The sequence below is a fragment of the Suncus etruscus genome, chromosome 5, assembly GCF_024139225.1.
Source record: "Suncus etruscus isolate mSunEtr1 chromosome 5, mSunEtr1.pri.cur, whole genome shotgun sequence".
Taxonomy (NCBI): domain Eukaryota; kingdom Metazoa; phylum Chordata; class Mammalia; order Eulipotyphla; family Soricidae; genus Suncus; species Suncus etruscus.
In genome coordinates, this window is record NC_064852.1 from 153,097,536 (window position 1) to 153,123,254 (window position 25,719).

At 46.3% G+C, this 25,719-nt stretch overlaps 1 protein-coding gene and 1 non-coding gene across 2 annotated transcripts in view; both read left to right on the top strand.

Moving 5' to 3' along the window:
- Nucleotides 1-374: 374 nt before the first annotated feature.
- LOC126010027 (small nucleolar RNA SNORA51) lies at nucleotides 375-507 on the top strand. Its single transcript, XR_007496168.1, has one exon. It is a non-coding gene; the product is annotated as a small nucleolar RNA SNORA51 (small nucleolar RNA).
- Nucleotides 508-2,357: 1,850 nt separating this feature from the next.
- The window catches only part of NIPAL2 (NIPA like domain containing 2), a 69,593-nt gene continuing 46,231 nt past the window's right edge, over nucleotides 2,358-25,719 (top strand). Inside the window, exons 1-3 of the mRNA XM_049773910.1 lie at nucleotides 2,358-2,493; nucleotides 16,968-17,036; nucleotides 19,799-19,964. Of these exons, the coding sequence (XP_049629867.1) occupies nucleotides 2,359-2,493; nucleotides 16,968-17,036; nucleotides 19,799-19,964 (370 nt within the window). The 5' untranslated portion in view covers nucleotide 2,358. The remainder of the gene's footprint in view (nucleotides 2,494-16,967; nucleotides 17,037-19,798; nucleotides 19,965-25,719) is intronic.

Sequence of the window (25,719 nt, forward strand, 5' to 3'; positions counted from 1 at the left end):
CCCAAGAATTACTTTCCCAGGCTCCCTTGCAAGTAGAACATGGGCATCTTGCTCCATCCTGGCTAATGGAGTGAAGGCAGTGGGAAGGCTGCTTGCGAGGTTCTTGGAAATGTTCTCCACAGTAAACGGTGCAGAAGAAGTAATGTCCTGGGCCAGAGTGATAGCACAGTGAGGAGGGAATTGGCCTTGCACGTGGCAGACCCAGATTCAACCCTCAGCATCTCATGTGGTCCCCCAGCCTGCCAGGAGTGGTTTCTGAGCTCAGAGCCAGAGGTGACACCATGCACCCCTATGTGTAGCCCCAGAACAAACAAACAAAAGTCAGACCCAGCTTTCTTAGATTCCTCAGGTTAACACATAATGTCCAAAGATAAGGCCTCCCAATTCTTACCACAGGCTGTGTTCTTTACACTGACTGTATAGAAAGAGGAGGTACAGTAAATGCACCCCATCTACACCTCAACCCAGGCCCTTTGCCTGATCTGTATTGTGAATTGGGGGACAAAAAAAAACACATAATGCCCAGAGATGCCACCATGTATAGGGACAGAGAACATCCCACAGGATGGCAGAGAAGACAGGGCAGGGAAGAGAGCACAACACAACATAGAGCCCCCATCATTCTGGGGGAATTAAATACCTGTTTGAGTCACTTTGCATGGGATAGTCTGTTTCTCTCTATAGCATCTCAGTGGAAATGAATGTGAATAAAGCCACCAACACAAATGATGTGACAGCAGATATATAAAGGAGATGCTATTTCCCCCCTTCAGATATGTATTTATTGAAATAAATGAACCTCTTAAAATTGAGAATAGTAGGCACTAACTGTTCTTGAGCATTTTGGGAGTTCAACCTAGAAAGTATACAATTTCTGAGGTACCTTATCATTTTCTCTACTCAAAGGATACTTGATTCCTCATTCTGAAATATCCCTTACGAAACTCTGTGAAAATGTCCTCTTTAGGCCCTGTTAACCTCTCCCCAAAAATTATTTTTCTGGAAGGTCCCCCAGCACATCATAAAAGAAAAGAAAAGAAGAAACCAAACGATATACAGCAGGAAGGGTGCTTGTCTTGCACACAATCAACCCAGATTAGTTCCCCAGCATCCCATATAGTCCCCAAGCACTGCCAGGAGTGATTCCTGAGCACAGAGCCAGGAGTAACCTGAGCATTGCCAACAACCGAAACTAAACAAAAAGAAAACCTCAGTATTTCATAAATGAAAGATTCCCAATTTCCGGCACTTCGGTGACCACATGGAATTGCCAAAATGAGAGTGACACTTACAGAGCCTTTTGGGGGAGCTTTGTGGGGCGTGTAGTTTGAATACAAGTCAGAACCCAGGGCTGCTAATTGGAGCCCATTCAGACCGCCAGAATCAGGGGCTCTGGAATGGAGTGCAGTGCTCTGCATGCAGGACGCCTGGGAGCAGCAGGGAACACCACGGGAAGCCCAAAAGGAAGCAAAAGATCTTCTGACACCCGTAGCTCTCGCAGAACCCACTGGGGAGTCCTTCCTGCATTCCAGAAATAGAGACTCAGGGCACTTGGGAGGCTTGGGCCCAGGAGGGAGTCTGGGCTTCCAAGTTCTCTCCCATTCCCCCGCCTGTGTGACTTTCCCAGACACAGTTTTAACAAATGGGGGATGGCCAGGGAGAGAGTTCAGGTTTCAGAAGCCCAAAGACTTCAGCAGCTTATAGGAGTTCAACCATTTTAACCACTTCTAAGACGTCCACAAGCACCTACGCCCCTTCTAAGACTTCAATCTCTAAAACCGCCTGGGCCCTACCTCCAGCTGTGGCCCAGGCGGAACCCCAGGGCAGCTGCTTCTGCTCAGCATCTCTAAGCCCTGCCCGGAGCATTGCATTGCGGAGAATCACAGGGAGAAGGCCCAGAGTCTCCCCTGTGTCCCCACATAGGGACATGCACTGCTCAGGGTAAACCTGGGAACAAACTGCCAGGCCAGACTGCACGGAAGGGAGATCTAGTCGCTGCCTTTCCTCCAGTTCCTTCCACACACAAGTAGGCAGCCAGGCTCCAAGGCACCTCGGTGGGGCGCGGGGAGGTGGCCTGCAGCGGGTGCACTGGGGCTCGGGCTGGGAGCAGCGCTTGCAAGGCTGGGGCAAAGGCAGGCAGGCACCTGGGTGCTTGGGGAGGAGATAGAGGCCGGCGGCGCAGGTGCGCGATGGGCGGGGCAAACGCGCGGTGGGCGGGGCATGTGAGCGGTGGGCGGGTCCGGGGCGGGGCGGCGCAGGGCGAGAGGCGGGCCGGGTGCTCGGGCAGGTGCGCGGTGGGCGGGTCCGGGGCGGGGCCAGGTGTCAACGCAGCCGGAAGCGCGGCTCCTCGCGGGGCTGATGGCGGCCCGGGTGCCCGGAGAGCCCGGGGACCCCGTGGCGGCCGCCCTGGACGACCTCGCCCGCAATTTCACGTACGGGGGTCCGGCGGCCGCCAACGGGTCCCTGTCGCGCGCGTGGTACCGCAGTCACCAGGTAAGGCCGCCGGCGGGACCTTGTCGCAGGCTGCGCGCTCCGGGCGCCCTCTGCAGCTTTTACTCAAGGGGGGACCAGTGATCTTGACCTTGGGGAGCAGGAGGCGAGAGGCACCCCCAGTTGTCCTGATTCACTTTGTTCTTGGTCTTTTTTTATTTTGTACCGCGCAAGAATATATCATCATAAAACATTGGCCGCTGTTCATCCACCGCAGCATTTGGCCTAGAATAATTTCACGCTTGAAATGTTTTGATGCTTTTCTACTGAAGATTTTTCTTTGCAAAACTTGAGCACCGGATACTTTGCATAGATAGATAGATAGATAGATAGATAGATAGATAGATAGATAGGTAGATAGATAGATAGATAGATAGATAGATAGATAGATAGATAGATGTAGATATAGATAGGTATATAATAAAGTAAAGGATGCATGCTCATCTTAGGGGTTTCTACAGAGGGGAGGATATCTGTTCTGCCACAAAAGCATCTCAAGTAGAAAAAATGGGGGGCCCTTCGAGGCTCTTCTCTGCAATGTGTTCAGTCCCAGCATCTCCCCCCCCCCAGGAGTTAAAAAGAAGTGATTTTAGGGGAAGTATCTGAATTCTCTGTTTGTGGTACTGTGTATCATAAGCGTGCTGGACTATGCTCCTGTGAGAAGCATTCCCAAGAACTGTTAAAGGATGCATTTTCCCCTTTTGATAACGAATGTGGAGGCCTGTGGTTCCTTTAAACTGGAGGAAAAACAGGTGATGTTGGCCAGACCAAGCCTCTGAGTCATTCATTTCCCTTCATGTTTCCTGGACTCGTGTTTTCCTGGTGCTCCAAAGCAGAGATAACCATGTGACCCAGCCAGTGAGACAGTTTGCCTGTGACTTTGTATTTGTGCAGGGTGGAAAAGGCGAGTTTATGGCCCCGAGTGATGGTGCAGCGGGTGGAGTGTTTGCTTTTCATGTAGCCAATCTGGGTTTGATCCCCGCATCCCATATGGTACCCCCAAACACTGCCAGGAGTAATTACTGAATGTAGAAACCAAGAGTAATCCCTGAGCATCGCTAGGTGTATTCCATAAACAAGAACAAAAACAAAGCAAACAAACAAACAAACAAACAAAAAGATTTAGTGTGATAGCGCAGTGGGAAGGGTATTTGCCTTGCATGTGGTTGACCCAGTACCCAGGTTTGATCTCTGCCATCCCACATGGTCCCCAGAGTCTACCAAAAGTGATTCCTTAGTACAGAACCAGGAAGTACCTCCTAAGTGCTGCTGGGTGTGCCCGCCAAAAAAAAAAAAAAAAAAAAAAAAGACATCCCCCTACCAAAAAAGGAAAGAAATAGGAAGGATGAGTTCAATGAATGGTCATTGAAATGACTCAAGCACCATCCATGCTAGAGCCACTGGAAGCCAGACTATGAATTTGCAAGACTTGTGTTTATTTCAATCTTCAGAAATCGCATTTGCATCTTCATCTTTTGTTTGTTTTATTTAATTGGATGGGGGGGCATACTCAACAGCGTTCAAGATTTACTCCTGGCTCAGTACTACAGGATCACTCCTTAGGGAGCCATATGTGATGCCTGAGGATCAGTGTCAGATTTACTGCATGCACGGCAAATGAGCTACCCTCTGTACCATCTCCCTGGCCATAACTGTCTTAAAGAAAAGTACATTTGACTGGTCAGAGTCCCTGGATGTGCCTTGATGGACTCATAGAGGTTTGATAGTTGGCATTTAAGTACACATGAGCCCATCGATGTCCTAACTCTTAAGCTCACACAGATATTGCTGCCCGTTGATTGTGGCATGAGTCATACTTTAGGCCTGCCTTTACTCTCATCTGTCACCCACCCACCGTCTGGCTTTGACAGGCATTTTATTTGGCAGGTGTTCAAGGCTACCATTTACAGACCCTATTCTCAACCCACTTGGTGAAGATGGGGATCACTCATGGTTTCAGGTTCCCAACTGGTCAAACTAGGGCCAGTCTCCCCTTTTTTTTACCCCCCAGGTTCCTCCTTGTTACCTGGTTGAGTAAATCTGGGCCAGCACCATGGTGGGAGAGGTGAGAGACAAGAAAGGCTAATTATGGAGAAGATAAAGGAGGAGTTGATGGGGTTTTTGGGTAGTTTTTTGTTTATTTGTTTTTGCTGCCAGTCTAAACTCACACGGACATTACTCCCAAAACGGTTTCTTCTGCAACACGGGGAAATGAAAATTCAGAATTCTTTATGTCCTTTCCTTGAAATTTTGATTTTCAGTGACTTGAATTTTAAGTCAATGTGGCTCAAGGAAAGTTGATACAGCTTGATGGAAAAGGAGTGCAAGAGACGGACATTTGTTACTACACGTTTACTATGAGACCTCAGGAGGTTCCTATTATCCTCCGGTTTATGTAAGGACATTAGGGTTAAAGGACTTGCCCCAGAGCTCAGAGCAAGTCCAGCAAAATGGCTTTCACAGCAAAAGGATTTTTCTTCCAGTGCCTAAAGGCTGCTGCTTCACAATCAGGACTGAAAACACTATGATGGGGAGAGCAAATGGAAGGCAAAAGGGATTATGGCTTTTCTTGCCGTATTAAGGAAAAATCTCATCGAGTTGTTTATTGCTCTGTTCATTGACTTTTTTGCTTTGCTACCATCTATCTTTAGGTTAATAATAACTATATGTGACATTCCTTATTTCTTTTTTTATTGTTTTTTTTTTCCAAACCCAGGATTGCTTAGGGCTGACTACACTCAAGTTCACTTCTGGTGGGACTTAGGGGGACATGCGGGGTGCCAGGGATCAAATCTGAGTTGGACCCTTGCAAGACAAATGTCCCCCAACTTGCTCTACTACCTCTCTGGTCCCGTGACTTTCTTTCCTTTGGTTTTTGGGCCACACCCGGTGGTGCTCAGGGGTTACTCCTGGCTGTCTGCTCAGAAATAGCTTCTGGCAGGCACGGGGGACCATATGGGACACCGGGATTCAAACCAACCACCTTTGGTCCTGGATCAGCTGCTTGCAAGGCAAATGCCGCTGTGCTATCTCTCCAGGCCCGACTTTCTTTCCTAAAGAAAGTAGATGCTAAGGAATACTTAGAAATAATTATAATGCCTTTTAAATTAACCTTTTAAAAAATATATCACCAAAGGACCATGCAGAGATTGGGGAGTCCTTTCAATTTTTTTGCCAAGAAAACACTCTTTTTTCCTTTGTTTTATATCTACCAATTTTTTAGAATTCCTCATATATCCAACACAGCATTTTTCCTTTGACCAGATTTTCTAGATGTAAGTATGCACAAGGCACCCACAAGTAGGAAGAAACAGATGGCCTCAAAGCAATAGAATCAAAGCTTTTCTAACAATAACAGTCACTGACTGGGCTGCTGGGCTGCTTCTCAGAGGAGCAGAGTTCCAAGGCTTTTGTGAATTTGGCAGTCAGGGTGCTTGCGTTTTAAGGCCTATCACCTTCCTGATAGCTTGATTCCTACTGATTAGGGTCCTGTTATCTGAAAGGAGAGCACCAGTCGAAACATGGCCAGTCCATGTAATCCCAGAAACACATGACCAATCCCCCCTGGACCTGTCTCAGCCTTGTCAGACATCATTGTTGTAGTAAAACAGATTAATCATGGAGTGCTAGGTGGAGGTAGATGATGGTGAGATGGATAGAAGGTGAGGCCTTTCTCCCCCAGCTTGGACCACACGCCTGCAACTCCCTCCAGCCGGCGGGTCTTAGCGTGGTGGCAAGGAAATGACCCACAGAAGTTAGGTTTCAGGAGACATCAGCTTTATTCAGGCCCTAGCCACTACATGTGGTTTCTAAGCTTTAAAACCTTTCAAGCCATCTCCATTATTAGCCCTGCATTCAACCTGTCTCTTCCCCATCCTGCTTCTCTGTCCATCTCTCTTGCTGAATCCTTAAATCAGTCAATCCCCTTCCTGCCCCTGAGGAAATCCTTTTATTACCTACCAAGGACCCCTCCCAGAAATGGGCAGGTCTACTATCAGGTAAGGTTACACGGGAAGAATGGGGGTGGGGGTAGCAATTTTCATCAGAGGAGAAAAAAGAAGAGAGAATGAGTTCAGGGAAACCTGTAGGTAAAAGAGAGATGAGAGATGAAAGAACCAGGAGCAAAGCAGCCTCTGGCCTCAGCTTCTTAGCTACACACTTCGGTGAGAAAACTACAGAAAGCAGGGGCTGGAGAAATAGTTCAGGGGTTAATGCGCTTGCTTGTCTTACCCGAACCCCTGGTTTGATTCCCCCAACACCACATATGGTCGCCTAAGCCCTGCCAGGAGTAAACCCTAAGGGCAACCAAGTATGCCCACCCTCTACTAAAAATAAACAAAAACCAAAACCTGAGGAAAGTGGAACATTGGTCCCAATTACTGCGTGGTGGAAGGTGAGTTTGAGGGGTGATGAGGATTCAGTGACCAGAGGCCTGGTGCATGCTCAGCTTCTGTTTTGTTGTTTTTCTTGTTATTGTTGTTTTAATTTATTTTGGTTTGGGGGTTCAACCTGGCAGTACTCCAGGAATGCTGCAAGCTCTGTGCTCAGGAATCCGTATAGTGCCAAGGATCGATCCCAGGCTTCCCACATGCCAAGCACTCACGCAGCCTTTGGAATGCTGGCTCTCGTCCTGTTTCTGTTTCTTGATCTGGGTGGAGTTTTTCATGATTTTTCATCAAACAAATGACGTATTGGGCCGGAGAGATAGCACAGCGGCATTTGCCTTGCAAGCAGCCGATCCAGGACCAAAGGTGGTTGGTTCGAATCCCGGTGTCCCATATGGTCCCCTGTGCCTGCCAGGAGCTATTTCTGAGCAGACAGCCAGGAGTAACCCGTGAGCAATGCTGGGTGTGGCCCAAAAACAAAAAACAAAAAAGAAATGAAGTATCATAATCTTCCCTCTCATGCTTTGCAGTTATCTGCCACTATTACATGATCTTCTGAAAAGTTTCAAAAGTTTAAAAAAAAAAAAAAAACCAATCAGATGGACCTTTCTGTGACTGCTCCCACATGCTGTCTTTGCCCAGCTGGGCTGGGGGAGGAATTGGCAGCTGTATGCCTCTTGTTGGCTAACAGGAATTTCTGTCTTTTGAAAATGGTGGTTGGTGGTTCTCTACCTAGCCTGGAAGACCTCACCCTGGACAGCATTCCCCAAGTCCCCTGGCTGTCCTGGTCTAGTACAATTCTGAAAACTCAGCCACTTTCCCAGAAATGTGGATACATCTCATTTCTACACAGGTCGGCTCTCTTAGCCCAAGTAGAATTAACAGTCACTGTATCTCTTTGCAGGCTGTGGTGCCTATAATAAAATAAGATGTCATGTATAGTAGTTTTGATTTGCATCTCCCTGACAATTAGTGATGTTGAGCATCTTTTGGTCATTTGCATTTCTTCTTTTACAAAGTGTCTGTTCATTTCTTCTCCCCATTTTTTGATGGGGTTAGATGTTTCTTGCTTGTATAGTTCTGTCAATACCTTGTACATTTTGGATATTAGTCCTTTATCTGATAGGTATTGGGTGAATAATTTCTCCCACTCAGTGGGTGGCTTTTGTATTCTGGGCACTATCTCCTTTGAGGTGCAGAAGCTTCTCAGCTTAATATAGTCCCCTCTGTTTATCTCTGCTTTCACTTGTTTGGAGAGTGCAGTTTCCTCCTTTAAAATGCCTTTAGTTTCAATGTCATGGAGTGTTTTACCTACCATACCTCCTATGTCATGGAGTTGTTTTATATACCTTATAGTTTCAGATCTGATATCAAAGTCTTTAATTCATTTGGATTTTACCTTTGTACAGGGTGTTAACTGGGGATCTGAGTTCACTTTTTTGCAAGTGACTAACCAGTTGTGCCAACACTTGTTGAAAAGGCTTTCCTTGCTCCATTTTGGATTTCTTGCTCCTTTATCAAAAACTAAGTGGTTATATGTCTGGGGAACCTTCTCTAAGTACTCAAGCCTATTCCACTGACCTGAAGGTCTGTCTTTATTCCACTGAGATTTATTTATTGCGACTGAGATTGGCACACGTCACAAAGAAGGAAAACAAGCAGTGCTGGAGGGGATGTGGAGAGAAAGGAACTCTTTTTCACTTCTGGTGGGAATGCCATCTAGTCCAACCTTTATGGAAAGTGATATGGAGATTTCTCCACAAACTGGAAATTGAGCTCCCATATGATCGAGCTATACCACTCCTGGGAATATACCCAAGGAACACAAAAATACAATACAAAAATCTCTTCCTCATTCCTATATTCATTGCAGTGCTTTTTACAATAGCCAGACTCTGGAAACAACCAAGATGCCCTTCAACAGATGAGTGGCTAAAGAAACTGTGGTACATATATACAATGGAATACTATGCAGCCGTCAGGAGAGATAAAGTCATGAAATTTTCCTATACATAGAGTGATGAGTGCAGTTAGAAAAATAACTACACTGAGAACTATCATAACAATGTGAATGAATGAGGGAAGTAGAAAGCCTGTCTCGAGTACAGGTGTGGGTGGAGTGGGGAGAAGGGAGATCTGGGAAATTGGTGGTGGGAATCTTGCACTGCTAAGGGGGTGTTCTTTACATGACTTTGCATGACTGAAATCATACAACTACAATCATATTTGTAATCACGATGTTTAAATAAAGATAATTTAACAATAAAAAAAATAAGATGTCATGTGTCACATAGCAAAGTACCATATGCACAGAATGAGCCAGTCCACCCAGATTACAAGAAATGTCGAGATGTATAGTTTTGGTTTTGTTTGTAATTGTGCTGGGGCCCACCCCTACGACACTCAGAGGCCACCAGCGCTGTACCCAGAGGTGGTAGGCTAGAGTTATTATTTGTTTTTGTTTTTGTTTTTTTGGGCCACACCCGTCGGTGCTCAGGGGTCACTCCTGGCTGTCTGCTCAGAAATAGCTCCTGGCAGGCACGGGGGACCATATGGGACACCGGGATTCGAACCAACCACCTTTGGTCCTGGATCGGCTGCTTGCAAGGCAAATGCCACTGTGCTATCTTTCTGGGCCCGGTAGGCCAGAGTTATGTGAGGACTAGCCTTGGGACCCAGACCCTTGAACATAACAGGCATACGTTCCCCTATATTTCTGAAACTTAGTAATCCATACATTTGGCTTCTTAGAGATGGAAGATGAGTCACTTCCATTATTCATTGTTACTCGTGATTCACTGACTGGCCTGGCTTGCAGCCACTGGGACCCAAAGCCTACCTGAGTCCCTGTGACATTTGCCTCTGTGTCATTCTCCCGGGCTTATATCCAGAACCTTACCTGACTGGAGTATCACCTCAGAGGTCAGAGGCAAGGACGCTCTCCTCCCAGGTTTCCAGATGACAGAGCTGAGTCCCAAAGGCCACCAGCCACTGGCCACTTAGCCAAGCAGCCTGCTCAGTATCCCCAGTGGGGACTTTCATGGGTGCCGGATTAAGACTCAAACGATACTTTTGAGCCTTACTTTCCTTTTCTTCTTGAATATTCCTGTGTGGGGTTTACGTTTTTCATAAACCACCCCAGCTGCTTGTCTCCCTGGACCCTCCCAAGTGTCCTCTATGCCCGGGCACTGACAGATAACACCCCACTTTTCTGCCCTGACTGACTTTCAGCCCCTGTGTGCTCATCCCTCTGCTTCACTTTGGTCCTGACCCCATCCCCTGGTCATTCCAGCAGGGCCTTCTCGCTTGGTAAATACCACCTGTGCCACACCTCATTCCAGAGAGTGTTTGTCCTGGTGGGCTGCTCCCGAGACCCACCTCAGCTGGCACAGAAGGCTAAGATCTGCCCTCACTGGATGCCCCAGATCCTGACTCCACCCGTCTCCCATCTTGGCCTCTTTCCTGTCATTGGCTCTCTGGCCCAACTCACTAGTCACAGGGAAGTGGATATTTTGATTTTTTTTTTTTTTTTGAGAGAATGGTTACTCCTGGCAGGGTTTAGGGGGCACTATGTGATAAGAACAGCCCAGCACACTCACTGATTCAAACTCCTGCCTACTGGTTTCTGGTGGTATCCAGCTTTCACTGCTGGAATCTTGCTTCTCAGTGCCTGTCTACTGGTGCCCCTGTCTGGCCCCAATGCCTCCGAGCTCAAGGACACTTTCCCCATTGCACTCACTCCCAACCACTCTGTCCTCCCTGCTGCAGCCAGGATGAGGCTCTCAAAATCCTTTCTAGACCCCTCATCTAGTTTCAAGTCCTCAGTGGTCAAGTGCCAACCATGCCTGCATGATGCCCAAGGCCCCTGCCAACCTCTCAGTTATGCCAGCCTGGCCCCTTTTGGCCCTTTCACCTCCCAGACCCTTCAGCCATGGAAACCAGCATAGTCATCCACCCTGGACTCTATGTGTCTGCAGAGCTCATTTCTGTGAGGGCTGGAGCTGGCTGTGGACTCTCTGGTATCACCTGCAGCCTCCTTTTCTGACACAGAGCCTTGTGGTCAGTGGTGCTGAGCAGTACCAAGGGATGGGCAGCTCAGAGCTCTCTGCCTCCCCCATTTCCCCTTCTACTCCCTTTTTGTCCTTGGCTGCCATGCCATGTGTCCTGCTCTCTGGCCTGCATCTCTGGGTGGGCCTGAGCTGTGCCTCATTTCTTTTTTTTTTTTTTTTTTTGGTTTTTTGGGCCACACCCTGTGACGCTCAGGGGTTACTCCTGGCTATGCGCTCAGAAGTTGCTCCTGGCTTCTTGGGGGACCATATGGGAGCCGGGGGATCGAACCTCGGTCCGTCCTAGGCTAGCGCAGGCAAGGCAGGCACCTTACCTCCAGCGCCACCGCCCGGCCCCCAGTACCTCATTTCTTTACCTGAGTTTCCTCTCCTTGGTTTATTCTACTTCCCCTTTATATGTCTTGCTTTTAATTTTTTAGTGCCTTTTATTCTTTGAAGTCCTTTATAAAAGAATTCATGTTTGATTTCTGCAAAGTTTTTTCTCACTTTTTAGTTTGAAAGATGTCACCCTGGAGGCCCAAGCATGTAACTTAGATCTAAAGAGAACCTTTGCCTTCACATGTGAGACCTTGGGTTTGATCCCCAGCATATGAGAGAGAGAGAGAGAGAGAGAGAGAGAGAGAGAGAGAGAGAAAGAGAGAGAGAGACTATAGAAAAATAAAATAAATGCACTCAAACTAAGAACATTGAGTAATTAGGGGCCAGAGAGATAGCATGGAGGTAAGCATTTGCCTTTCATGCAGAAGGACAGTCGTTCGAATCCCGGCATCCCATATGGTCCCCTGTGCCTGCCAGGGGCAATTTCTGAGCATAGAGCCAGGAGTAATCCCTGAGCACTGCCAGGTGTGACCCAAAAACGGAAGGAAGGAAGGAAGGAAGGAAGGAAGGAAGGAAGGAAGGAAGGAAGGAAGGAAGGAAGGAAGGGAGGAGGGAGGGAGGGAGGGAGGGAGGGAGGGAGGGAGGGAGGGAGGGAGGGAGGGAGGGGGGAGGGAGGGAGGGGGGAGGGAGGGAGGAAGGGAGGGGGGGGAGGGAGGGAGGGGGAGGGAGGGAGGAAGGAAGGAAGGAAGGAAGGAAGGAAGGAAGGAAGGAAGGAAGGAAGGAAGGAAGGAAGGAAGGAAGGAAATACAATTAGGCAACAAAACTTAGTGAGCTGAGCACAAGCTTTGCTAGCAGGAGCCTAGGCTCAATCCCCAGCAACACATGGTCCCCTGAGCCTAAACCAGGATAAGCCAGGATTAGCCCCACTGAATCACCAGATGTGGGCCAAAACCAAAAGAAAGAATGAAAGACAATTGAAATAAAAAGTATAACAAACCCAAATGTCTTTCACAATGATTAATGCTTGGACACATATATTTATTCTCTCTCCATTTGTCTTAGATAGTGCTGTACTGGTCGAAAGGAAGCTGCATGTATTCTGAGCCTGAGTCCCCAAATGCTCAGGATAGAGCACTGAGGTTTGGGGGTGTCCTCCTGTGCTTTCTGGGTCTCAGGGACTGAGCTCTGTGCAAGTTCATGTGAAGAATACCCCAGCCTGGTCAGGAAATGGCAGGGAGTAAATGCCCATCTCTCAGATCTAGTTCTTCCGACTCTTCTCACAGTGATGGGTGAACCTCAAGTCACTAGCTCGGCCTCTGGGAAGCTTGAAAACATGAAAACAGAGCTCTCATTTCCAAGTCCAGGCATGCCTTGCAGCTCAGAGCAGGAGATAACATCCTTGTCTGGCAAGTCCAAACTGTTCCAACTTGACTCTAATTCTGTGCTTCCCTGGAACCCCATTCTAATTCCATTGTGTCTGAGTCTGCATTTGTGCTTTGGAGGCAGATCCAGAAACATGATTTAGGTCAAAGCCAGAACTGGCCAGACCATTGCAAATTCCACACTCTCCTGTTATCATAGCCCATCTGGCCAGACCACCCCACCCAGGGATTATAGGTCAATAATTTCATGTTTAATATCTGAAGAGCATTCTGGCACCTAAAGGTAGAAGAGAGGTGGTATTTCCAAATAAAACAAAAGTGGCCTTAAGACTTAATTATTGCTGATCTCATGAACTTTGCTGTAGATTAATTGTTTGCTGGGGCCAAGACATCCTCAGAAAGTCAGAAACAAAGCTATAGCATAAGGACTGCAGACATTCCAGTATCTGCCTCATCTCTGGCCTATCCTTGGAGCTTGATACTTAAAACTCAATGCAAGTTTTCCCTTCGTTATCTCTGATTTACTTGTATTGAGGAAAAACCTTAGATTCTCATTTTAAAAAATGTGTGGGATGCTTGGGCCAGAGAGAAATAATTGCCGGGTTTGCATATTGAGTAAATTAAGAAATACAATTAGGGGGCTGGAGAGATAGCATGGAGGTTTGCACATGTGATTTTGCACACAGCTGACCTGGATTTGATTTCTGGCTCTGCACTACCAGGTGTGAAAAAAAATTTTAGGTTACTAACCTGGAATAACCAGGTCACCTGTAGCAATTTTAAGAAAAGAATCACCTGGGCCTGAGCAGGGCCACCACATATGGCTGGCTTGCCAACTTTGTGACCCAGCACAAGTCCTTGTCCTTTGGTGGTTCTCTGCCCTCTTGACTACTCATCTTCAGACCAGTATGAAGTGGAAAGCGGAGTGACCCCTGAGCACGAGCCAGGAAGGAGTAAGTCCTGAGAACTTCCAAGAGTGTCCCCCAAATCAACAAACAATGGAAAGACAGAAGGGAATGTTGGAGTCCTGTGCCCAACCCTCTCACTGGAAACAGCATTAGTTAGTAATGGTAAATTCAGCAGTCTGCTGAGACATACGTCAGCTACCTGCGCTTGTCTTGTCATACCACAAAGAAACTCTGCTTGATTTTACCAACCAAGGATGCATAACTTCCAGTACTGAGCAGATCTGTGGGTACCAGTTTCCAAATAGCCAGGGTTCATTCCATGTCTCAACCACATCTTGACAACCCTTGCAATATTTCTTTGTCAATCCTCGCAATATTTCCTTCATTTTTTCATGCCTGTTGCCCTTGGCATGATGATCTGTGATTTGTGGCCTGTTGTTTTGGATACTATTGTTTTGGAAGTCAACAGGTGTGTTATGGGAAGAGCCAGAGGACTCAAGGCAGATGTGCAGCCTAAGGAAAGTTCTGCCGTGGCCGCAGTCTGCTGGGACTGCTGGAATCACTGAGAAGTGCTTCCCAAGGAGGAGCAAAGAAAGCAATTTCCAGTGACAGAATCACCTCATGGGAAAGCTGCCCATGAGGTTGAGATGCCAACCTGAAACGTGACGGAGATGCCAGCAAAGATTTCCAGTGTAGCATCAGCGGGATTGAGCCGTGGCTACCACAAGGCTGGAAAAAATGAACTTGGATCTTGATGCAAGTATCCTTGTGGGTAAATGCCCTCAAACAGTGCATAGGCCACCCTAGAAATCCTTCCTGCAAGGAAGAGATTCTCAATGTGGCATCTCTGTTGCAGCTCTGTTGCAAGCAAGTGCCACAACCTTGATCTTCAGCACCCCTCTCTGGACAAGGCCCCAAGTTAGCAAGCAAATCAGATCTTGCTGGGGACAGAGCCAGAGCTAGAGTGTAGCAGGGTGGGCACTTGCCTTGCATGCAGCCAACCTGGGTTCCATCCCTGATGTTCCATATGGTCCCTGAGTACTGCCAGGAGTGATTCCTTCCTTAGTGTAGAACCAGGAGTAACCCCTGAGCATCACTTGGTGTGGCCCCAAAACAAAACCAAGTGAATGCCATAAACTTGCTGGTTAGCAATAGCGGTTGATAATGGCTAGCATTGGCTTAGCAAAAAAAAAAATTTGTTTGTTGTTTTTATTATTATTTTAGTTTGGGATTTATACCTGGCTATGCACAAGGGCCTACTTCTGGCTCTGTGCTCAGGTATCACTCCTGAGAGTGTTCAGGGGACCACGTGGGGTATTGAGCATCAAACGTAGGTTGGCCACATGCAAGCCAAGTACCTTACCCACTGGAATATCTCTTCACCCTTCAAATAGCAAAAAGGTTTTTAGGGGGCTACACACAATGATTTTCAGGATTTACTCCTGACTCTGTGTTCAAGGAGCACTCCTGTCAGGGTTCAAGATTATCAGTCCAGAACCCCAGTGTAAGAAAGTGTATGAACTCATACTATCTCTCCAACTTTTAGAGTCCTTGATACATTATTGATATCAATCCTTTATTAGCTCTTTGACATACAAAAGATTTTCTTCCATCATGTGGGCTCTCTTTTCAGTTGGCTACACAAATATTTCTAATCATGATGAAGTCCAACTTATTATTTCATTTGTTGTCTATGCTTTAAGCCTCAGAGCCAATAAATTACTACCAAATCTACAACTGATTTCTAAACACTTGGTCTGGTGCCATTTAAAAACTGCTTGCTGAATGATTCAAAGAATTTTGAAGCAAGCTATTTTTCCTCAACAATTTACTTTTATAATTATGGTATATTTTCATAATTACTCATTCAATCCCAAACGTTTTTCCTGAATCTTTATTTTCCTGATTACTGCCAAATGCATTCAATTGTGAATTGAAAGCATGGGACCAGCACATTGCAGTACAATGGTTTCCCATGAGAATAGCCATCAAACGTATTGCCAAGTGTGTTTATTAGGAAATTTTGAACTGATTAAAGACTATGGATATTATATGTCAATGATACAATGAATTTTCAACATTCCTGCTTTCATTTTTTTTTTAATACTGATTTTACCTCACTGCAACTAATAAACTTCTAAAACTTCAAAGAACATTTGCGTTCTGAAAAGGGTTCCTTGTGGTTGTCATGTTCATTTAAAATTCAAATAACCACCTGGAAATGTGAAGCTAGCTAGAAGTTGTGTCCTGTAGTGGGAGATGGGGGAACAGAAAACCCAGCATCATCAACCATCCGACTAAAAGATCGTCACCTATATGCACCCCCAGTCCATCATTTAAAGACACCCAGTGGGGCCGGAGAAGTAGCATGGAGGTAAAGTGTTTGCCTTGCATGCAGGAGAATGGTAGTTTGAATCCCGGCATCCTATATGGTCCCCGAGCCTGCCAGAAGCAATTTCTGAGCGTGGAGCCAGGAGTAACCCCTGAGTGCTGCTGGGTGTGACCCAAAAACCAAAAACAGAAAAAGAAAAATAAATAAAGGCACCCAGTATGGGCTGGAGAAATAGCACAGTGGTAGGGCATTTGCTTTGCATGCAGCCAACCCAGGATGAACCTGGTTTGAATCCCGGCATTCCATATGGTCACCCGTGCCTGCCTAGAGCAATTTCTTAACCCAGAGCCAGGAGTAACCCCTGAGCACTGCCACCGGGTGTGACCCTAAAACCAAAAATAAATAAATAAAATAAAGGCGCCCAGTAATCCAGGCTCTGTGTCATCAAGCACAGAGGGCCATTCAGAAGAGCTTGAGGGTTGGGGTTTTGTTTGTCTAGGGCTTGGGGTCTGTACCTGGCTATTCTCTCTGCACTCAGGAATCAGTCCTGGTGGGACTCAGACAGTTACCCCAGATGTGATGCCAGGGATTGAACCTGGCAATTTGCAAGACAGGAACCTTACTTACCCACTGTACTATCTTTTCAGCCCAAGAACTTGGTTTTTTAGCCATTTATATAATTGTGCAAAACAGATGGTGTAGGAGACCCAAAAGCAGCCTTTGGCCTGGCAAAGTCTTCAAAGGCTGTCCTCTGCTGAGAAGAGCCTAGTGTGGACTATGGTCCAAGGAGGCCTCGAGGACATCGTCTCCTACATCTCTGCCTTGTTCCTGAAACCTGGTAGTAAAATGTTATGTTCAGACCCAGATTCACCCTTTAGTAAACAGACTGTTTGCAATTCCAGTGTTAGAGAATTCTAGTAGAGAATGGAGCTGGTGCTCAGAAGCGAAAAGCTGGGCTCTCAATAAAAGCACATCTGAAATGTTTGTTGAATGAATAAGGAGGAAATGGCATGTTCCCTGGAATTTTGTGTTCTTTCCAGAAGGATCTTACAAGCTCTACTTAAACTCTTTCTTTCCTTTTCCAGGGTCACCTCTTTGGAGTCTTGCTGGCCATCTTAGGACATGTGGTGATCAGCATTTCGCTCAATATTCAGGTAAGGCAAAACTGCTTCTTCAAAAACTCTGCTTTGATCTGGGATATATTGATATATTGTGAAGTCATGGGCTTTTGGCTACCTTCCTCCTGCAAAAAAAAAAAAAAAAAAGAAAAGGAAAAAAAGAAAGAAAAATACATTATCTTCAGAACTCACTGATAGAAAGGCAGATATAATCCAGGCCGATCTGGCTTTATTACTTATCTTCTTCATTCTTGGAAAGAAATGTCTTCATTTTTGAAAAGGGGCCCAGAAAAAAAATGCTTTTTGGGTCTCTTAACAGCATCATGTAGCAGAGGCCTGTGGTTTTCAACCTTTGTACACCCACCTGTAGGCCAGTAAAAATAGAAGCCTTGTGTGGACCTCTAAGGCAGAAATAAAAGGAAACCATTATGGACATATCAATGTTTGCATCTCAGTATCTGTAATAGTTCTGCTGTGTGAGTCAGACTCACCCACCAAGTTTGAGCTGCATCAGCCTTTCTTCAAAGCAGCAGGGAATGAGGGAGTTTCTATTGGACAAGACCCTTCCATTTTCTGCCTCAATCAGCCCAGGTGCTAGCCTCGGTTGCCCATGAATTGCTTCAACCCTTAGATGCCTTATAATTTCAGAGCAGTCAGGGTCTCTTTCTCAGTTTCTGTGGTTCCCTTTGGTACTTTTATTGTTTTGGTTTGCTTTTGTACGATGAGGGCGAAGGAGGGGGTTGTCTAGTCATACCCTGCAAGTGCTCAGAAGCTATTCCTGGCTCAGGAGTGACCCCGAGAGTGCTTGGGGGTGGGGTGGGGTGACCACATGTGCTGTCATTGATTCTAGTAGGGATGCAAGGCAAGCAGCTTTTTTTCTGTATTCTCTCCAGTCCTATTTGTATTTATTTCTTTAAGAAATAAAATTTTTTAAAAAGTAATTACAAGTATACATATTTCTCTTTTTCTCTATTTCCTTTTAGCTTTTGTTTTGTTTTGTTTGTTTGGGCCATACCCAGCAACAGTGAGGGGTTACTCCTGACTCTGCACTCAAATTACTCCTGCAGGCTTGGGAAACCAGGGATTGAACGCAGGCCATCTGCTTGCAAACTGCTTGCTACTCACTCTGCTATCACTCCGGCTTCTCCTTTTTCCTTTCTTTCTCTCTCTTTCCTTCTTTCTTTTTTTCTCTCTCATTTTTATTTTAGGGCCACACCCAGTAGTCCTTGGACTTACTCCTGGCTCTGCAGTCAGGCATCACTCCTGACGGGGCTCAGGGACCATCATGAGGTTCCAGGGATCAAACCTGGGTAGGCTGTTTGCAAGGCAAGCACCTTACCCACTCTAAAAGTGTTCCAGTCCCAGGACAGACTTCTTATGAAATTAGTTTAATTATAGGCTAATAGGGAAGCGTTATTAAGTGATGGTTTTACAGGAATTTGCTTTTCAAATCCTAGAAAACACTTAAACCAAGACTAAACAAGAGTCTCCTACCCCCCAATACCCTCCAACACACCACCCTTCCCCCAGCCACCATCAGGCCATTCTGCCCAGCAGTAATATCAATAATGGTGGCTTCTGAACTCAAATACCTTGAGACCCCTTTCAACAATTTACTACTTAGTGATTTCATTCATGCTTTATTTAAGAATCAAGCCTTTTAGGACTTCTTTAAAAAAAAAAGTTAAATTCTTTGATTTTTGCTCTCTCCTATTTTCCCCAGTCTTTAGCAACACCTCATCTTCTCTTTCCTAAATGTATTTAGGAAATCCAACCAATTCCAAATGTAGGTGCATGTGATGTTACTATAAAATTAAATACTCCTGAGCCGGAGAGATAGCATGGAGGTAGGGCATTTGCCTTGCATGAGAAGGATGGTGGTTCGAATCCTGGCATCCCATATGGTCCCCTGAGCCTGCCAGGATCGATTTCTGAGCGTAGAGCCAGGAGTAACCCCTGAGTGCTGCTGGGTGTGACCCCAAAACAAAAAACAAAAACAAAAACAAAAAAAATACATACTCTTGCTGTAATACACAACCACTGGTATTTGTATTTTAACACAGTACATTAAAAAAAAAAAAGATGAGGGGCTGGTGAGGTGGCGCTAGAGGTAAGGTGTCTGCCTTGCAAGCGCTAGCTAAGGAAGGACCGCGGTTCGATCCCCCGGCTTCCCATATGGTCCCCCCAAGCCAGGGGCAATTTCTGAGTGCTTAGCCAGGAGTAACCCCTGAGCATCAAACAGGTGTGCCCCTCCCTCCCCAAAAAAAGATGCTCAACAATGGGATGAGGCTAGGCAACACACACAACTGTGTGTGTTTGTTGGTGGGGAAAAAGGAGAATCCAACCAGTGGTGCTCAGGGCTTACTCCTGCTGACACTCAGTGCTCAGAGATCTCTCCTGTCAGGGCTCAAGGGATCATATAGGATGCCTGAGGTCAAACCTAGGTGAGACACATGTAAGACAAGCACCTTCCCTACTGTGCAATTTCTCGGGCACAAGAAGTACAATTCCATAGTGGGGTGGGGTCCCAGGAGCCCTCAGATATGCTTCCTCTGTAGGGAGCAGTTCAGAGCTCCCTTAAAATATGGGAATGAATATTATGAGCAAGTCCCCAGAGGTAGGAGTGGGCTTGGGAACTCCAGGGACCACATAAATGGAATCGCTCCTGCTTTCTGTGCCTGAGGACAGACAGGATGGTCTCCAAGGGCTCCATCAGGATGTGCAGGAAGAAGCCGGGGATGTCGGGCTGATTGCTTTGTACCCCACTCCCCTCCATTGATGCTCTGCTTCCCTCCCAGAAAATCTCGTACGTGCAGTTGGCGCAGGAGTCCCGGCCCCACTTCCGGAACGCTCTGTGGTGGGCTGGTACCACATTCCTGGCCCTGGGTGAGGTGGGCAACTTTGCTGCCTATGGCCTGGCACCCATCACCCTCATCGCCCCACTCGGCTGCGTTTCAGTTTCAGGTGAGCAAACTGGAGGTTGGAGGTCTGGGACTGGTGGGCAGGGAAAGCACCAATTGCTAGAACTTGGGGGACCCCCAATGTAGCGTCTCAACATGTCCCCTGGGAATAGGTGCTTGGTCCATCCCTGGTACCCCAACTCTGGGCACATAGCCACACCCCTTGACCAATGCCACACACTCACACACAATACACACATCTACTACAGCTTCTAAAATTCCCAGTCCCTGTCTTGCTGTAAATCCTCAAGCAATAAGTACAGTGGGCAAGTACCACTTGCCTTGTACACAATCAACCTGAGCTCGATCCCTAGCATCTCAGATGGTTCTCTGAGCCCACCAGGAGTGATTCCTGAGCACAGAGCCAGGAGGAAGTCCTGAGCACCACCAGGTCTGGCCAAAAAAAAAAACCAAACAAAACAGTAACAGCGTGTTTGAGGGTGCTTTGAGTCATGACCATCTTGTGGAGAAGCATCTGGAATGCACTGTGGTTTTGCTCCCTTGCTTAAACTCACTTCACACTCAACCATCTTTCATATTCAGCCTTGCCCCAATGTTGAGCATCTTTTTCTTTTATGTACTGTGTTAAGAAATAAATACCAGTGGTTATGTGTTACAGCAGGAGTATGTGATTTTATAGTAACATCACATGCACCCTACGTTTGGAATTGGTCGGATTTCCTAAATACATTTAGGAAAGAGAAGATGAGGTGTTGCTAAAGACTGGGGGGAAACAGGAGAGAGCAAAAAATCACCACTGAAAGGGGAATAAATTCTCTCAGCCTTGTTAGAATCAATAAAAATCCTCTTAGTGTTTCGCTCTTTATCGGCTGCTATGGAAACAGCATGTTTCTCAACTCTGTGAGATTAGAGCCTTCATTGAATTAGAAACAAGCCGAAGTCTGGTTATTGTCTGCTAACAGCATGAGCTCACATGGCCCCCATCTTAATCTTTCTCCTCAAAGGTTATGTAATATTCTTAAAGCATAAGCCTGAACCCAAACCACCAAGCTTCAAAGCGAATTTCACTTTATTTTAAAAGCCATGTTCTCTCTTTTAATCATCAGAAATGTTTTGTTTTGACTTTTTTTTTTTTTACATGTAAAATGCCTTTCTGCTGTACTAAGTTAGTTGAGCATTCAATTTGGCTTTCTGGAAATGGCCACCTTGAAATTGTATTGGGTGCGGCTCTTTCTGTTGTGCTCGAGAACAAAAACATTCTTGTCATAGTGCTCACTAGATGGTTCTGTACTCTTCATACACATGTCCAGAGGTTTTCACTCTCCTGGCTTGGGTTGTAGATCTGTGCCCTGCACTGTGGCAAACCAGGCAAACTGCACTGCAGCCACCCCAGCCCGCCAAAACAGCTCACGGTGCACACTGGACATGCATGTTCACTCATGGGGAACTCACCAGTTCACTCACCATCTCACTCAGACACCTGGGGAATTCACCACCTCACTCTTCTTGGAAGATAGATACTTCTATGGATGAGCCATGTATGTCACACACACATCATCATCATCATCATTTCCAAGATCTTTTCTTTATAAAGGTTCTGGGGGTGGAGATAGTACAGCAGGGAGGGCTTTTGCCTTGCAAGTGCCTGGCTCAGGTTTAGTCCCTGGCAACCCATATGGCCCTCTGAGTCCTACCAGGAGTGATTCCTGAGCACAGAGCCAGGAGTAAGCTCTGAGCGCTGCCAGGTGTGATCCAAAAACAACAACAACAACAACAACAACAACAACAACAACAACAAAAATTCCAGAAAGGGGCTGGAGAGATTGAATTTGCTTTGGACACTGGCCACCTGTGTTGGACCCCCAGCACCCTATGCAGTCCCACAAGCCTGCCACAGAGACAAGATTAAGCCCTTAGCACTATCAGGTGTGGCCCCAAAACAAAACAACAAAGATTCTCACAGCGACACTGTGAGGCAATCGGCAGAAGGCATTGGGGTCCAACTCGATCTCATAATCTAGACACTTTCTACTTTCCCCTTTCCAGAGCATTCTGCTGCCCCCTACTATTCTAACCTGCCCTCTGTGAATATTTCCTTTTTCCCCTGTCATTTCCTGGGACTTGCAGAAAGGACTTTCAAACATACCTTTGAATTTAAAAAATGAGTTGGGGGGATCTTGGGGGTGTTGTGAAGAGATTATTCACGCAGTTGAGTGCAGACTCTGCATGCAGGAAGCCCCAGATTTCACTCCCTGGCACCCTATGGTTCTCTGAGCATCCAGGAGGCCACTACCAAGTAGAGAGCTGGGGCTAAGCTGGGTGTGGCTCCAAGCAAAAGCAAAAGATAAACAAGAAGGTAATGTGGTGTCAGTGTTGCCTGGGAAATAATGGCATGTTCTCTATTTTTTTCATCTGGGGTGGTTGTTACTTTACAAATTATTAAAAAAAAATTTTTTTTTAAACACAGCAGTTTGTAAAGCCCCCATGAAAGGGGTGTGTGACATTCCATCTTCTCCCCCTCCTTCAAGGTGGTTCCAACTGGCTCAGCACCACATGCGTGAGGGTCCCTCCTCTCCTTCCAGGAAGGACAGAATGCGGGTTCCAGCCCCAGAGCACTCTGGTCAGATGGTCCACCCAGCCCGAGATGTGCTCTGATGCAATCAAACACACTGGGAAACACCAGAATTTCCCAAGATTTCCCAAGACACCGAGTGTCCTGGGACCAGTATGTCCTAGAGGATACTTGCTACCTTCTTTCTTGCTCTGCCATCTTGGTTCTTCCAGGCACCAGTGAATCTTGGGTAGTCTTGCTTCCAGTCCAGCTGCGGTTTCTACCCCAGAACCAAGGACAAGAGGCCTTCTCCAGAGTTAGGTGGCCTTTTGGCTAAAATCAAATGCAAAGTTAGGTGGCTGTCCTATGGATTTGTTATCTAATCTCGTCCCAGCTCCCATCCCAGGCCCACCCTCTGCCTCAGTGCCTCTCTCAGCCCCTAAAGGACTGTTTCCCTGGCAGTGCTCTGGGCTTACTCTAATTCTGCACTCAGATGTTACTCCTTGTGGTGTCAGGGATCAAACTCAGGTTGGCCAAGTGTAAGGAAAATACCCTCCCCACTGTTCAGCCCTGTGACCTGTTCTGACCTGGTTTCCTCCCTGTCAGTCAGTCTCCTACTAGTTGGCCTCCTAGTCTCATGCAGAGGTTCCCTCATTTATGTGTTTTTTTTGTTTGTTTTTTTTTTGTTTGTTTTTACCCAATGGCTCCTTCGAATATCCTTGGGGGCCCACAGGAAGTAGATGCACCCTCCCATTGAGAAATGCTGCTCTACACTAAACAAAACAGGCTTTTCCTGGGATGCCCACAATCCCCCAAGTTGGCACCCTTCTTATCTCTGTGGTTACTTCTTGAAGAATCCAGGAAAGAAAATTTCCTGAGAGACTTTATTATTTTCATTATTAATGAAAATTGTGATTGAATCACCATGAGATACATGGTCACAAAGTTGTTCATGATTGAGTTTCAGTCATATACTGTCCAACATGCACCCCAGTGCACATTTGCCACCATCAGTGTCCTCAGTTTACCTCCTGCCACCCTCCCAGCCTGCTTCTCCCTCCTCTCCTCTTTTCTCTCTCTCTCCCCTCTCATCTTCTCTCTCTCTCACTCTCTGTCTCAGAGACTTCTGTGTGAACATATTTGTACTAAGAAATCTGCACACTCTAAGTTGGCGGTGCCACCCCCAATTTGGGTCTTTGCACAATGCACACCCAGCTCACCCGTACACCACAATCTGGGCTCTGTGCAGGCCCTTGGGTGCCCCTTGTTCTGCTTCTTAACACCCCTGTCATGCCCATCATCCCAGTGCCCCAGGAGCTGGTGTCTGGTTGGTTCCAGGAGAGACAGACACAGGGAGAGTCCAGCGTGTGGCCTGGGAGCGTTGGTTGGAATTTACATTTTGACCAAACGAGGACAAGATGTTCTCCTGGGAGGTTCTGTTCTTGGGTTTTGGAAGAGAAAAGTGCTGGCTTAAAAGATCTCATTTCCTGATGAAGCATGAGGACTAAATGCCTCATTACTGGGTTTTGTGAATATTTACTCTGGGGATTTGTGAATATTCATGCCTTTTCCTCTGGGGGCTGAGTTTGATCTATCCCCGGATGTTTTCCCTTTTGCTCTTCTCACAACTCTGATCTATTCTGAGCATTGAGAAATGATAAGAAATAATGATGAGGTCCAGTGGTTTAGGGCAGGGGATAAGGTGCTCTTGCCTTGCACACAGCCAAAGTGGTTCTGTCCCCAAGCCCTGCCAGGCATGATCCCTGAGCATGAAGCTAGGAAGAATCACTGAGTATAACTGATGAGGCACAAAAAAAAAAAAAAAAAAAAAAAAAGACAAGACCAGCTACACCAAGGGTTGAATCCCCATAGAACAAGGCAATTCGGATGGACCTTATTTAGTATAAATGGAAGTCATGTGGAGTGGGCATACCCCCCCCCGGTTATTGCAGAGTATGGAATTTGAGTTATTTATTTATTTATTTATTTATTTATTTATTTATTTATTTATTTATTTATTTATTTTGGTTTTTGGGCCACATCCGGTGGCACTCAGGGGTTACTCCTGGCTGTCTGCTCAGAAAATGCTCCTGGCAGGCACGGGGGACCATATGGGACACTGGGATTCGAACCAACCACCTTAGGTCCTGGATCGGCTGCTTGCAAGGCAAACACCGCTGTGCTATCTCTCCGGGCCCGGAATTTGAGTTTTTTTTTTTTTTTTGTGGTTTTTGGGCCACACCCAGCATTGCTCAGGGGTTACTCCTGGCTGTCTGCTCAGAAATAGCTCCTGGCAGGCACGGGGGACCATATGGGACACGGGGATTCGAACCAACCACCTTTGGTCCTGGATCGGCTGCTTGCAAGGCAAACGCCCCTGTGCTATCTCTCTGGGCCCGGAATTTGAGTTCTTGAGGTCCTGTCGTAATCTCTTCCCTTTCATTTGTGATCTGGTTTATTTGGTTGTTTTCCCTTTTTTTCTTTGTGAGTCTTGCCAGTGGTTTATCTTGTTTATTCTCTTTTTTGGTTTGTTTGTTTTTGGGTCACACCCAGTGGCGCTCAGGTTACTCCTGGCTCTGCTCAGAAATCATTCCTGGCAGGCATGGGGGACCATATAGAATGCTGGGTTTCGAACCACCGTTCATTTTGAATCAGCTGCATGCAAGGCAAACACCCTACCGCTGTGTAAACTCTCTGGCCCTATCTTGTTTCTTCGTTCAAAAAACCAGCTCTGGTCTCATTGATTTTTTTTTTGTATTGTTTTTTGTTTGTTTGTTTCTATGTTTTTTTTTTCTGCTCTGGTTTTTATTATTTCTTGTCTTCTACCTGTGTTTGGGTTTCTTTGCTGCTGTTTTTCCAGGTCCTTAAGGTGTCCAGCTGTTGATTTTGCCTTTTTGCTCTTTCCTAACATAGGTTGTATTGCTATGAATTTCCTCCTAATTACTGCTTTGCTGTGTCCCACAGATTTTGACAATTTGTCTCTTCATTATCGTTCGTCTCAAGAAATCTTTTTATTTCTTCCTTGATTTCCTCTTTGATCTAGTTGTTGTTGAGGAGCATGTTGCTGACAAAAGAATCTGTGAATTGTAGGAATACCAGAAGGGGAGGAAAAAGGGATGGGGAAAGAACAAGTAGTGAGGGAAACAATAGCATAAAATTTCTCCATCCTCTGGAAAGAGGCACCTGTACAAATCCAAAATCCAGGAGCAAAAAGAGTTCCTAACAAAAAAAAAAAGACCCTAATAGA